Genomic DNA, 12,889 nt, shown 5'->3' on the forward strand with positions numbered 1-12,889 from the left:
TTGCTTTACATTAGGGGGAATCGAACCCCAGGCGGGCCGACCAATTTGAAGCAACGACCTTGTCATTTTTTTCGAACTCACGTTCACAAAGATCAATCATGGTTTCAAACCGTTACGGCCGCAATCTGATTTGATGTGCATCGGGAACGCCCTGATTCTAATCATTACGGAGCATCAGTTTTGCACAGACGCTGGCCTTTGAAACCACCAAGTAACGCGGAATCGGAAAGACTAGGCTTTGTATAGTCTTCCTGAGCGGAAGAACGGACGGGAGGGGTTTCAAGTTCTTCTGCGGTATGTGTCTCTTCAACATAAGTGCCAAATATCTTTACATTTTGCGAGGCGATTCTTTGTCCAGCATTCATCTTCTCGTCTGCAGATTGTTGCCTGGATATCATTCCTGAACTTGCACCATCATTAGAATTATTACAGGCCATGTGGTCGGACTTCAAATGCACAAGAATCCTTCACATACGATGACCGTCACAGCCGTTAATTTTGGTTTTCATCTCCCGTTCCACATAGTAACCCCGTTTCATCATTGTTTTTGACCCACGTACCGCTCTACTAGGTTCGCGAACAGATGCGCGGCTGTACAGATCATACTAGATACAAAGCTCAAGTTACTACCATCTTGCGGACTAAATCCCTGGACTGATGAGAAGTGGGGACGTTTCATCATCCACGATGGTTGCGAACTGCCTACAACCGAATGAAATTTCGGCTGACCAAGACTAGGCTATGGCATTGCTTCTTGAATGATACAAGTTTTTTCTGTGCGAATCTGTCAGACGGGTAGATCAGTACGCGCATCAACTTTTCCCCACTGTCGGCTTCATCTCGTCACCCGAATGCTACGGCTGAATTTATATATATAAGGTACGGGATCTGCATATAAAGTACCTTCATCTCTCATCCCATTCTCCCCAGAACATGTCGACCGAGTACGGGACCTTCTACAACACTGATTATCGATCCGTTACCAATTCAAAGTCGTGCCCTTTCACTCGGAATTCTTCTGGCAAAATCAATGAATTTAGAGCTCCTTCCAAAGACCAAGTTCGTTCCGTTTGCCCAGCTCTGAATACCATGGCAAATCACGGTTACATGTAAGGTTTTCAGGCCACCATCCATCTTTTTCGGAACTAATCTTTATGCAGTCCTCGGGATGGACGCCGCCTTACATTCAAGTCAATTTTCTCGGGGCTGAAGACTTGTTACGGTCTGTCCACTCCTCTCGCCTTAGTGCTCACCCTCGGAGGTTACCTCCTGGTCAGGCGACTGCCTATACAATTACCATTCGGCTTGGATAAAATATTTCGAGTCCGTAACCCCGATGGCTCAACAAGTTCTCCAGGTGAACTCGATCTACATCACATCGGGCTTCACAATGGCGTAGAACACGACGCAAGTCTTGTGCACGAGGACGCTCGAAAGGGAGAACTTTATCCTCCGATCCGAATTAATGATGAATGGGTGAAAAACATAGTCGGAGACATTTCTCCCAAAGTAAAAGGTTACTCTGATGGTCAGCGTACGCCTTCATTCGGGGAAGGTGGTAGTGACTCGGAGGACGGCCTTACCACGCTCTCTCCGTCCCATGATCCTAGTCGTTCCTCGTCGAGATCGTCCATGACAATTGCATCGGGCGTTTCTTTGGGTTGGCAGAGATTTACTTCAGAAGAATATCGCAATACACTGGTCTCGGCTGCTGATGTTGGCCGGATGCGAGCTAGACGGCAGCGGGAGATTGCTCCGAAGAAAATGGACAGTTTTCATGCAGAACTCGCTAGAGGAGAGATGGCGATTATCTTGGGTGTCTGGGAGGAAACCGATGGCACGACGAAGAAAAAGGGTATGCCGTTGCCCTATCTCCTGACTTGGCTTGCAAAGGAGCGTCTACCCGAAGGCTGGGAACCAAATCATACACAAGGTCTTCTTGACGTTATCAGAAAGAATAAGGAGATTCGGGCGGTCGCCGAAGCGATAGAGAACGGTGACTCGTAGGTTTTCGGCAGCCAGTGTTTGACCTGTTATATCTCCAACGAGTCGTCGTGATTTTTTATTTATGGATATTTATTGGAAGGGTATTAATTACTTTTATTAAGGATCCACCGTACATGAAGCTGGCAACAACAACTTATACTTCTTGGTACCGTATATCATGTATGTGTAGGCTCAAATACAAATCAGCTACTTGATAAGCTTTGGGTTTGTCTCAGGTACTTTATGCTGAAGATCATTCCGCATCGCTTCACCCCCGCAGATCGTTGACATACAAGGGAGTCTGATCTACTTGTCTGACCCACAAATCCCAGGCCCTATCTCGTCTATTTTGATCATCAGAATGGGAAGATGTAGCCTCTCATAAAAAAACTCACGTTCCTGGAGCTTCATTTGTTGTACGAGCATCTGTAGCTTGTTTCTCTGTCAACCCAGGTAAAATGCCGCTTCCACCAAGCAATAAGGCCTGGGTCTGGACAATTGCGGATCTTTTCGTATAGAAAGCCCGAAACGTGACTTCACGTATGGAAGAGGCTCGAACGGCCATACCATGACCTTTTGTGCCGGGGGTAATATGCAGTTATTCGAAACATTCTAGGTAGGACGACAAACCTTTCATCAATACTATATCGCTGCCATCTTCAAACGTACGGGATAGTGCGTCACCAAGCACTGGGTTTCTGATAAATAGGTCGTGTAGTTGATCTGAATCGTCAGGAACCACCGAATTGAAATCGAAGATGGGTGTGCCGTTCGTCAAAGTGCCTATTGAACCAGCCTACGGTATGTCATATCAGATCACTAGGTCCTAATGGCCGAGGTTATTCGAGAAACAGCTCACGGAACCTATCTGAGCACGAAGTCCGACTCCCACTGCTGCGAAAGGGAGAACCTCGATGGTGTGCGAGTGAATGACGCTCGTAACGTTCGGCTGAGCCGCATAGATCTTGAGGAATTGTCAGAATTTGACACCCGTTCAGTCTACTTAAAACCAACCTGAGAGTGGATGAATCTCTCTGAAAATGACGGTGGAATGTCCTCTCCCACCACCGACTCATTGAAAGTCAAGTGGAGTGGAGTTGCGTTTGAGATATCATATCTACTTACGTGAGAGTCATTAGTCCACTGCTTTAGTTGAACTCTACTTACGTGACGAGAGTCTGTGAGGTGGCGGAAGCCGGGGCAATTGCGAACGACCTGAATAGTAGCTCGGTTAAGAGATGGAGCAAAAACTAGGCAAACTCAGCCCACATAATAAATTGACTTTCATTATCCGGATTCCGTACGGAAATGTGTCCATATGCATCAACAACCTCTAGGAGGTGAAGAATATCTGTTCCGGTACAGGCTTAACCTTGTAATTAAAATCTGAGGAGAAAACGTACGATTTGCATCCAATAGGTCAATGCTGACTTGTGTAACATTTTGGGACGGGCTCCCTGACACAAGGACCGGCGCGAGGAGAAGACTGATTGTTTCAAGAGCAGAGACTTTCATTGAGAATCCGAAATGAGGATGACGCGAGGATCTGAACTTATAAGTCTCCAGTGGGACGTCAGCTGCGAGTCATAATTCCCATGAGGTACAACCTGGTGTGAGAGCATGGAAGCAAGGATGTAGAATCCGGTATATAGAAGAGGCATGACCTCCTCTGAAAGGTTGACGGGGATCCCACATGAGAAAAAGGCGCGATACTATGTATAGCTGAGTCTTGATGTAACTTCCTCTGCTGTTGGGCGGTGATTTCCGAGAGAGAGTCTCATGGAAAGGGTCTACTGGATAAGAGTCCCGCGGGATCACTTCCAACGAAGAATATGGAGAAGCCAAACTTGAAGGCGAGTTTGAATTTACTCTAGGCGCACTAGTGCCCGTGGTGGGTAGTTTGAGGTTATGTACAGTGTACACATTGTACACATTATCACTTTGCACGTGGATTCCGTTCTCATCACCGCTTGGTCGCCTGCAATCTGGATGGCAGCGGCATCGCTGCACGAGTGCACTCAAGTTTCCCTCAAAACATGGCAAGACGACCTCGTAAGGTTATTTCAGAACGCCAAAGACAGATATCCAGATGTAGTTTGGGAAGTCGGTGAAGACGTTGACGACGATGAGAATATAACACCCGATGTTGACGAAGTATGGGGCCACAAAGGTATGTTCTCAGTGTAGGTCATCGTGCCCTAAGCCTAAGAAATCGCTCTAGCAATTGTATATGCTCGAGCTCCTCCCTCATTTCAATCCAGATATTTTCAGTTTCGCCCGTCAAATACGACCAGCCTCAGTCTTGCTCTTTCAGACTCCTTTTCCCGTTCACCATCTCCGTCCAGAAATCCAACTCCTCAGACCATTAGTCAGGGCCTAACTCGTCTTCGAACTGCAATCTCAACCGTTCTGTTCAGCAATGAACTCGAATATCTTTATACCGGCCAAGGGTTCGGTGAAGCCTTTCAGTTTCTTTTCGATGAAGACGGCGCCGGGGGAATAGACGAGACAGACTCTGCAGAAATACGAATCGATAAATTGCGGCGGGACTTGGTCTTCATGTGGCGATCTCGTCTCTATTCCGACGTAAGAATTGCCCTATCAAACGAACACGAGCCTTCCACCGCCGTTTTCAGCACTCATAAATTCATCCTCGTATCTCGTTCTTCCTATTTTGCTAAACTCTTAAGTGCATCCTCCTCTCATGCTTCTCGGGACGAAACGCAAACACTCACACTTCCGTCTCCACCACACACTCCCGCCTCACTGCATTTCACCCTTGGTTACCTTTACACCGGGACGCTCTCTTTTTCTCATCGAACCTATGATTTGAGCACCGCTCTATCTATCCTCCTCACTTCATCTTCATCATACCTCAATCTCCCTGCATTGCATGTCGAAATTCGCTCTCGAATCGTCATCGAAATGGCACATGGACTATTCCATGCATTTCTTCCTTTTGCCGAATATGATTCTCTGCTAAATCGTGGTGGAACAGGCGGCTGTAAATGTCGACAATGTGCCCGACGAATTCCTCGAATACTATCCTTCGCTTTACAACCGACTTTGCAGGACGCCATTCTTGAAAGAGGCGCCAGACGAGCATTGGTCGGGTTGTTTGGTGATGGTTGGTGCACGCAAGAATTTGCTGAGTTAGACCCTAAAATTCGCGAATCGGTCATTAGAGGTGTCAGGAAGAGAATGTGGAAAGAGTTTGAAGGAGACTCCGCAAACGCAACCGTCAAAGGCAGGGGGTTATTCGCGTTATTATTTGCCGCAGAGTCCGCTCTGGCTGGGAGGTTAACACAAGTTCTGGGGTACAATGGGGAGGACGACGAAATACTCGGTGCGGTTGAGACATACTATTAGTATCGCAATTCTGACAGACTTTTTTTTAGAGGGTGAGCTCCCAGCCAACACCCGTAAGCCCTGGGCAACCATAGTTCGAAACGATCTCCTTACAGCAAGGAAATCCATCGATGAATGTCTGGCCGAGTGCGTCGAGGACTGTCTTTCCCCACCGCCGTCTACTACCGCCTCTCTCTTTATACCAAATGCGCAGGATTTGACCTCATCCTCTCAGCTCGGTGGAGAAGAACCTGAGAAAGAAGCAGAAGGGCTCAACGAATTTCATCTCCTCCTTCTCCGATCGCCTCATACACCCTCTTATACTGACGCCCTCCATCTTCAATTCATCCTTTCTTCTCTGTTGCGTGGGCTATCTCATTCCAATGCTCCGGTGGTATATCAAACTTTGGTGTCGAATGTTTTGCTATTACCCTCTATTACAGACCCCGAACAGTCGATGCAAGAATTTGGTGCATTCATTGGAGAGAGACGGGCGTTATTGGGCGAAACGAATTACGTCAGGATTCAGGTAGAAGAAGCACGAGTAGAGGTAATGAAGTGGATCAAAGGGAGATGGAGGAGGGTCAGAGATTTGGGAGGATTCTTGTTGAAAGGGAATACTATCAGAATACCACCAGCGAGAAACGGTGACAGCCATTCCCTTCCTCCGATAAAGGGTAGTGAGGGAAAGGACGTAGAAGAACGGGAAGGACAGATGGAGTTGTGGGCGGTTCAGGAAATTTCGGATTGTAAGTTTCCTTATCCTGTCTTCGCGCTTCATTTCCACATTTCCTTCGTAAACAATGCACATTCCTTCGATGTTTTTCGCAATCACAGGGAAACTCGATCTTGTTTTGATCCTGGCTTTTCCATTGCGGGGTCTTTCTTTTGCGATCTTATTACTTCTCGCCGCTGACTTCGTGTGAGCAATAAACTCAATCTTTCCCTCCCTTTCTCTCAGACATTCAAATACCTTTGGATGACCTTCTTGCTGCACCAACTACTCCTGTTTCGGCCTACCCATCATCACAATCCCTGCATCCTGTTAAGTCAGGGAAAGGGAGTGACGATACCTCGTCTGTCATATCGAGAAGCGGGGTTTCGGTTAGGTCTGGCGCACCTTCCTTGAAGAGTGGTGCACCGTCATTCAGGAGTGGAGTATCCTCCCGTTCGGGTGCGTTGTCACCAGCTGGAAGGAGGAACGGTGCATTGAGCCCGACTGGAGGCAGTTTGACTGGGACCGCGAAAAGTGGTGCATTGTCTCCGACATCAAGGATAAGGGCGTTGAGTCCGACAATGCGTGTATCAACCCTTTCTAAGAATCTACCGCCTACGTCTCAGAAGAGGATTGTCTCCAGTAGTGCGTCATCGGTGCGTAGCTTACGCTCGACGACATCCGTCTCAACTACCACTACCACTACCCGAAAGTCGGCAAGAGAAATCCCTGCCAAAGTAGACAAAGCCAATCTGGGAGTAAGGAAGTCGGCTGGGGAAAGACCTGACTCCAAATTCACTGAAGTCGAAGACAAAAATGCTGAAATGCTTGTTCCTGATGTTGTTGTTGGGGACGCGGATATGCAAGACGATACCAGGTCTACCTCGCCTTCGACGTCTACATCAGTTTCTCCACATCCATCACCATCCAAAGGTGGACAGGCTGTGTTGACCCCTAAGGCGTCCATAGCGTCTCTTTCGTCCACTTACTCGACGCAATCCAATCATACTTCTGCACATTCCACCTCAACGTCGATATCTCCCAAGCAAAGAAGAGGGTCCTCACATAGTACAGCAAGCGTCGCTAGTACTATTCGAAGAGCACATGCTGCTGCTGCGAAGGCCAGTAGTACCGCCTTGAAAGTATCACCTTCATATGGAAAGAGACCGGTGTCTTCTGCCAGCACTGCAACTTCAACTACAGCATCGAGTGTCAGCGGCGAGTACAGGACTGCCTCCGCTACTAGTGGTCCAATGAATAGAAGTACTTCCGGTAGTACTTCTACTTCGAATTCCCAACGAAAACGTACTACATCAGGGAACAGTGCTCGGTCTGTCTCTGGCGTCTCCATCAGGAGTGTCGGCGGAGCTAGCGTTCGAAGTGTGTCATCGCCGCGAATGGCAAGAAAGAGCTCTGTAACTTCGAGTGCCGCCTCTGCAACTTCATCGAGACCACCGAGCGTTGCTGCCTCGATTCGTAGCAAGAAAGAAGTGGCGCCACCTCTTCCGACGTTGAAGAAGAAAGGATCAAGTGATACCATAAAGACAGTAGGCGGTACAGTGACGAAAGCTACTGCGTCTAGCGCTGCCAAAGCTACTCAGAAGACAACTGCACCTTCACGAAAGTTCACTACACCCAAAATGCCGGAAGAACCAAGAGATCCGCCTCCACATTTGCACGGTGCTACATTGGACATCGGCATTCCTTGTATTGTCCAGGCCACTTTACCTCCACCCCCATCGTCATCTACTCTGAATGGCTCCAAATTGTCAGGTAGAAAGAAGTTTAAGGCACTTGCGAAATATATCGGTCAAGTGGAAGGAGAAGACGGGAGCTGGGTCGGTGTGGAGGTTCCCAGTGCTTCGTCCACCTTTTCCGCCTCTACTGTCCCTTCTCCCAATTTAAACACTGACGTAGAAATGTCTGATTCTGGTATTTCCATTCCGCCTTCCCTAATGAAGAGTCCAAAAAACTCGGGATGGCACGATGGGACATATCAAGGGATACGATATTTTACGCTATCTGCTCCAGCGGCATCTTCCTCGAACAAGAAGGAACAATGGGGAGATGCCGATGAAACACCTGCTGGGGGTTACTATCTTTCCTCACACAAGAAGTTTGCTAGTGCGGGAGTGGGGACAGTTAGGAAACGGGTTGAAACCGAAGTTGGCGGAACGGTGGGGAGAAACAACAAAAGGTTGAAGATACAAAGCTCCGGCGGAGCAGCAGAGAAGAGGGGATTGTTCGTAAGACCTCAGCAGGTGTTGTATGTGGTCGATGCTATCGATGGCGACGACGAGCTTTGACAGAGTGGATGAAAGGTAACATGCTTTGCTTTGTTATTATCGTCGTGCTTTCTGTTTCCTTATTCCTGATCCCACGAGATACCCTTTTCGTTCTTCAGGTCATTTCTTACCAGTAGACCTCTTACAAACACACACCTCCTTCAAGCTTCCTATCAACTCACAACATTCCTTAATAATTTCTCGTCCGAATATCACACTTCACGACTGTTGAGGCTACCTTTTCTTTCTCTTTCCTCACCGGAATTGCCTGCCTTGGGATACAGTTCTCTTCATATCTGTTTCTTCTATTGCTGAATTGGTTTAACGTTCGCTGTAGGTTACATGTATGGCAAGCCCATTTAATGAGAAATCTCTGTCTCGGCCAACAATTGCACCTCACAAGATAAGAGGATCGGAGGCTATTGTCCAACCCCTGACCAGGTTTTCGTCTGAGCCTTCACTTACTGAAGTTAGTTGTTCGCAATTGTTGAAGGGCTCGGTTAGGACGATCCTGCGCTAAGTAAGGTCACTGAATATGAATTCACAGCTTAAAATAGTCTACGACATCTGCTTAAAAGATTCCAGCCCGAGCGAGCGTTTGGGAATTGACGACGAACTCTTTTACTGCAGACTCTTGTAGAAACAAGAGGGGTTGTGCTTGTAGATATATGTACTCCTTTGTTACGGATTCGGAGTTTACGTAGAATACGTTTTAACTCAGCCTCTCGCGTCAAAACGGACATCATTGTGGGCTCCTTGCACTGTGTACGCGACGGTACAGCGACACAGTCTGGGTACATGTATATAACGAGCGTTCGCTCGATCGATGGGTGGATATCTGATTTACAGCAGGCAAGTTGTCGGATTACGTCATATCTCTACCTCGGAACGCGTAACTTCTTCACGTGATCGTGTATTATCTTATCTACTTCCCTTCTCGGGGTTCCCTTTGTCTTTTGGCTCTGCCTTTCAAACGGCTCATTGCATGTCGTCTGCCATCCATTGTGTTGCCTCTTGATATCTTCATTTCCCTCATTCCTCATTCCATTTTTCTCCCTCAGCACCGCCAGCTGTGAGCAAAGACGAAAGGAGTCCTGGACCACTTGACCATGTCAACCATTCCCGAATGCGAACTTCCTACTATCCGCGTCGAGGAGCCACGAAGCCAGGCCACAGGGTCAGAGAGTTGGATGGACGTCGATGTAGACGACGATGACGAAATGCCCCCGCTAGTCGAAAAGCCCGTGGGACATGATACTCATTCCGGACCCGACGAAGTCGAAGACAACGAAGACAGTCTTCCCGAGATATCTGTTGCTTCTTATTCAAGTCTTCCTTCGGGAGGGTACACCTTTATTGCCGATGGTGGGGAGTCATCTGTAGCTGGGGCCGTTTCAACGACAAGTTTCCAAATGCCCGGCACATTGTCGATTCGCCATACTCCGGCCGGTCCCACGACGAGCTCACACCATGAATTCTCGTTCTCAATCAACAACAATGCGAGTCATTCAAACTCCAACTCGGTATCGCCATTACCCTCCCCATTGACGGATGTAGCAGAGGAATTCACCAATATTATCACGAACGACATCGCTTCTGCGCCTCGTGGCCGAACCAAACATCATCTGTTGTCAGACGCAGATGATGGGCCTGCAGGTGGCGACGGCGAAGTAGGAGGAGCTGGAGGTTACATCCCTCGTCCTCCAAACGCGTTCATTCTATTCAGATCATCATTCATAAGGAGTCAAAAGATATCAGGGAAGGTCGAAGGTAATCATAGCACGTTAAGCAAGATTATAGGTGGGTCTCATACTGCTTGGAAATATGAAGTTTGTCTCAATTCATGTTTGACGACCAATCTCCCATATTCGGAATCAGGCATGTATTGGCGAACGTTACCGACAGCTGAGCGAGCCGAATGGGAGGCCAAAGCGCGAATTGCGCAAGATGAACATCGGAAACGTTACCCTGACTGGAGGTTCAGACCTGGATCAAGTAAAAATACGAGTCAGAGGGGGCGCGGTAGAAGAACTAAAGGGGGTGCACGTAAGGGCAGATTGAAAACGAAAGACGGCGGAGGAGAAGAGGATACTCCCACGGAGCTGGATGAACGCGTAGTCGCTGTGCGACACGACACGACGATTACTGTCGATAAAGGGAAGAGGAGGGAGTGCGACAGAGTCAGCGTGTCGGCGAAAGATGCAGATAAGGGCAGAGGAAGAGACAAGGTAGAAGCAGACGCGTCACCACAGAAGATTTCGATTCTAATCCCTCAAGCTCCTTCGTCGTCGAAGAAGCCGTATCATCTTCGCGATCGTTCATCAAAATCCTCCAGCACGTCCTTTAGCAATGACCACGCCGTCCAACCTTCCGAATATACGTCTGTCAACGTGACAGCTCTTCCATCCAACCCCTCCACATCAACTAATTACACCTCAGTTACGAAACCTTTTTCTCTCCCCATTCCTATAGCAAAAACGAACGTATCCCCCGATGCAAAACCGCAATCCCAACCAACAAGAGAAGATCTCCGAATTAAACACATCACCCGGCTTCTCGTAGAGGGTAAAGAAGGTGCTGAGTTGGAGAGAGAGCTAGAGAGATGGGAGAGAGGGGAGGATCCCGAGATTTCTGGTCCGAATTCCTCAGATACCGAACGTGGTGGGACTCCATTTCCACCATGGTCACCAGAAGTGCCTACTCCTGCTTCTGATCGTTACCCTAATACCCCGTTATCTTCATCAACTACGGATAAAGATACTCATACCCAGAGAATGGTCCCAATTGAAGTTGCTCCTGACCGTATGTCCCCGCAGAGCTCCCTGACTTCGAACCAACTACAGATTCAACAGTTTGTTGGCGAAGAAAGGGTGAGCAGTGGTAAAAAGAGGTCTTCTAGTGCGCCTGCACCAGGAACAAGGGTACCATTCCCGGCTCAGAATCCATCCAGTCCATATCAACCAAACTTTTCTGGACATAATCCGTCTGAGAGCATTGCAGATGTTAACACTGGCGAAAGCGAACATAACTCACAGCTTCAGGTCGATTCCTCCTCTATTTCGACATGGGATGACTCTTACGATGACTATTTCAATGGTTATGAGCACCAGCAGCAACAATCATCTAGTCCGTTTTCATCATCGCCGCTGAGTGCAGGAGGTCAATTTCAGCAGGAGCAAAGCCAGAGGCAATGGACATATCCTCCGTATCCTTCCCAGTCCGTTGTATCTGTTCCAGAGACAGATCACGGCGTGCATCAATATACGCAGGCTTCCCCCTTTCCTTCCAAAAATTCTCACCGGCACACCAGAACCCGGTCGCATCTACATCCTATTCAATCATTTCCGTTGGCTGGAGGAGATGCCATGTTGCAACCGCCCAATTCCTCTACCTTGCACCCGTCTCAGGACCATATGATGACATCCCCGACTCCATCCTCCCTTACACCTGTCACACCCTCCTCTGCTCCTCCGGGTTATGGTGGACGAACACAATATGCCCTCGAGAGAAATGCGAATATGCCGAGGAGAGGATCAATCGCTTTCCCCATCACTCCCTCTTCTCGCTCATCGGTTTCTTCGTCAGACTTTCTTGTCAATCGGAAAACACTGACCTGGCGGAACGATCTAGGCAGTCGAAACCATCACGGTGGCGGGATTGACAGTGGCAGCGAGGCACTGACATGGGAAACCGCTGAAGTGCAACGGGGACAGTGGTTCCGAACTGAACCAACTGGGGGCGAAACACCTCAGCACCCTCGTTACGAGTTGACATACAGGGAGGAGACACAGGAATCAGTATATCCTTCTCCTGGCACAAGAGACATGGGGTGGGTCGTGTCTCAACACCCACAACATTCTTTCCAACTATTTTCACCCTCTGACGATGTTGGTCCCAGTTCTGGCATGAACTGGGAGCAGGCGGACCAAGGAAGGCAAGGAATGGTTACCTGTATTGTGGATCCGTATCTTTTAGCTTCTGGGGACGGGGAGGAGACGGAAAAAGCTGACCCCCCGCCAACGTCAAGTTACAGTTCCTTGAGTGGCTGGGCCGGGGAACCAGTTGTAAGGCTATCTCCACCGAACTACTATGACCGGAAAGATTCGCAGTCCTCCGTCTGGGAAGTTGACGACGACGTTAGTTTTGGGTTTGGAGTTGGTTTCGGGAGAAGGGGTGGTTAGCGGTCTGATCAGATAAACCCACATTTACGCTACTGCTCTAGCGGCTTTTCTACGTGAATAGCTCGCTATGTTTTCATATGTGCTACGCTCTCTAAGTTGTTAATCTTTTTCTTTTTTTACGAACCACGACCACCCTTTCTGTTGTATACCGTTTGCGATGCCCTCATACTACGTAGGACTTGTTGTAATTATGTATATGAATTAGTTGTCGTATTTTTCATGTAATATCACTTGGCAGACACGAAAGCTGGTATTCGAAGTTCAGTTTGGTCTTGCGATATGCAATGACTTGCACGCCACGACCAGGACTGCTGCATCAGGACACCGTATTCTCCCCTCTGGACATGGACCTTTGTCAATTCGCGCTACACAGG

The 12,889-nt window shown here is 48.4% G+C and overlaps 4 protein-coding genes across 5 annotated transcripts; 3 read left to right on the forward strand and 1 right to left on the reverse strand.

Annotated features, from left to right (window-relative positions):
- Positions 1-87: 87 nt before the first annotated feature.
- E1B28_006098 (uncharacterized protein) lies at positions 88-2,194 on the forward strand. Its single transcript, XM_043150715.1, has 4 exons — positions 88-294; positions 380-879; positions 931-1,109; positions 1,161-2,194. The coding sequence occupies exons 3-4, from the start codon at positions 934-936 to the stop codon at positions 2,005-2,007; spliced, it is 1,023 nt and encodes a 340-aa protein (XP_043011805.1). The 5' UTR covers positions 88-294; positions 380-879; positions 931-933; the 3' UTR covers positions 2,008-2,194.
- E1B28_006099 (uncharacterized protein) lies at positions 2,173-3,879 on the reverse strand. 2 transcript variants are annotated; one of them, XM_043150716.1, is made up of 8 exons: positions 3,390-3,879; positions 3,256-3,337; positions 3,154-3,201; positions 3,001-3,103; positions 2,846-2,950; positions 2,617-2,782; positions 2,382-2,559; positions 2,173-2,330 (listed from the first exon to the last, which is right to left on the reverse strand). In XM_043150716.1, the coding sequence occupies exons 1-8, from the start codon at positions 3,499-3,501 to the stop codon at positions 2,255-2,257; spliced, it is 870 nt and encodes a 289-aa protein (XP_043011806.1). In that variant the 5' UTR covers positions 3,502-3,879; the 3' UTR covers positions 2,173-2,254. The 2 variants fall into 2 exon arrangements, with proteins under 2 accessions (XP_043011806.1, XP_043011807.1); XM_043150717.1 differs by lacking the exons at positions 2,173-2,330; positions 2,382-2,559 and having other exon boundaries at positions 2,567-2,782.
- A 48-nt stretch (positions 3,880-3,927) lies between these two features.
- E1B28_006100 (uncharacterized protein) lies at positions 3,928-8,946 on the forward strand. The gene is made up of 4 exons (XM_043150718.1): positions 3,928-4,156; positions 4,208-5,332; positions 5,385-6,083; positions 6,296-8,946. Exons 1-4 carry the CDS (start codon positions 3,976-3,978, stop codon positions 8,353-8,355), a joined length of 4,065 nt encoding a protein of 1,354 aa, XP_043011808.1. The 5' UTR covers positions 3,928-3,975; the 3' UTR covers positions 8,356-8,946.
- A 326-nt stretch (positions 8,947-9,272) lies between these two features.
- Positions 9,273-12,761, forward strand: E1B28_006101 (uncharacterized protein). Its single transcript, XM_043150719.1, has 2 exons — positions 9,273-10,134; positions 10,213-12,761. Exons 1-2 carry the CDS (start codon positions 9,444-9,446, stop codon positions 12,513-12,515), a joined length of 2,994 nt encoding a protein of 997 aa, XP_043011809.1. The 5' UTR covers positions 9,273-9,443; the 3' UTR covers positions 12,516-12,761.
- The last annotated feature ends 128 nt before the right edge of the window (positions 12,762-12,889 follow it).

Source organism: Marasmius oreades, chromosome 3, assembly GCF_018924745.1.
Source record: "Marasmius oreades isolate 03SP1 chromosome 3, whole genome shotgun sequence".
NCBI lineage: Eukaryota > Fungi > Basidiomycota > Agaricomycetes > Agaricales > Marasmiaceae > Marasmius > Marasmius oreades.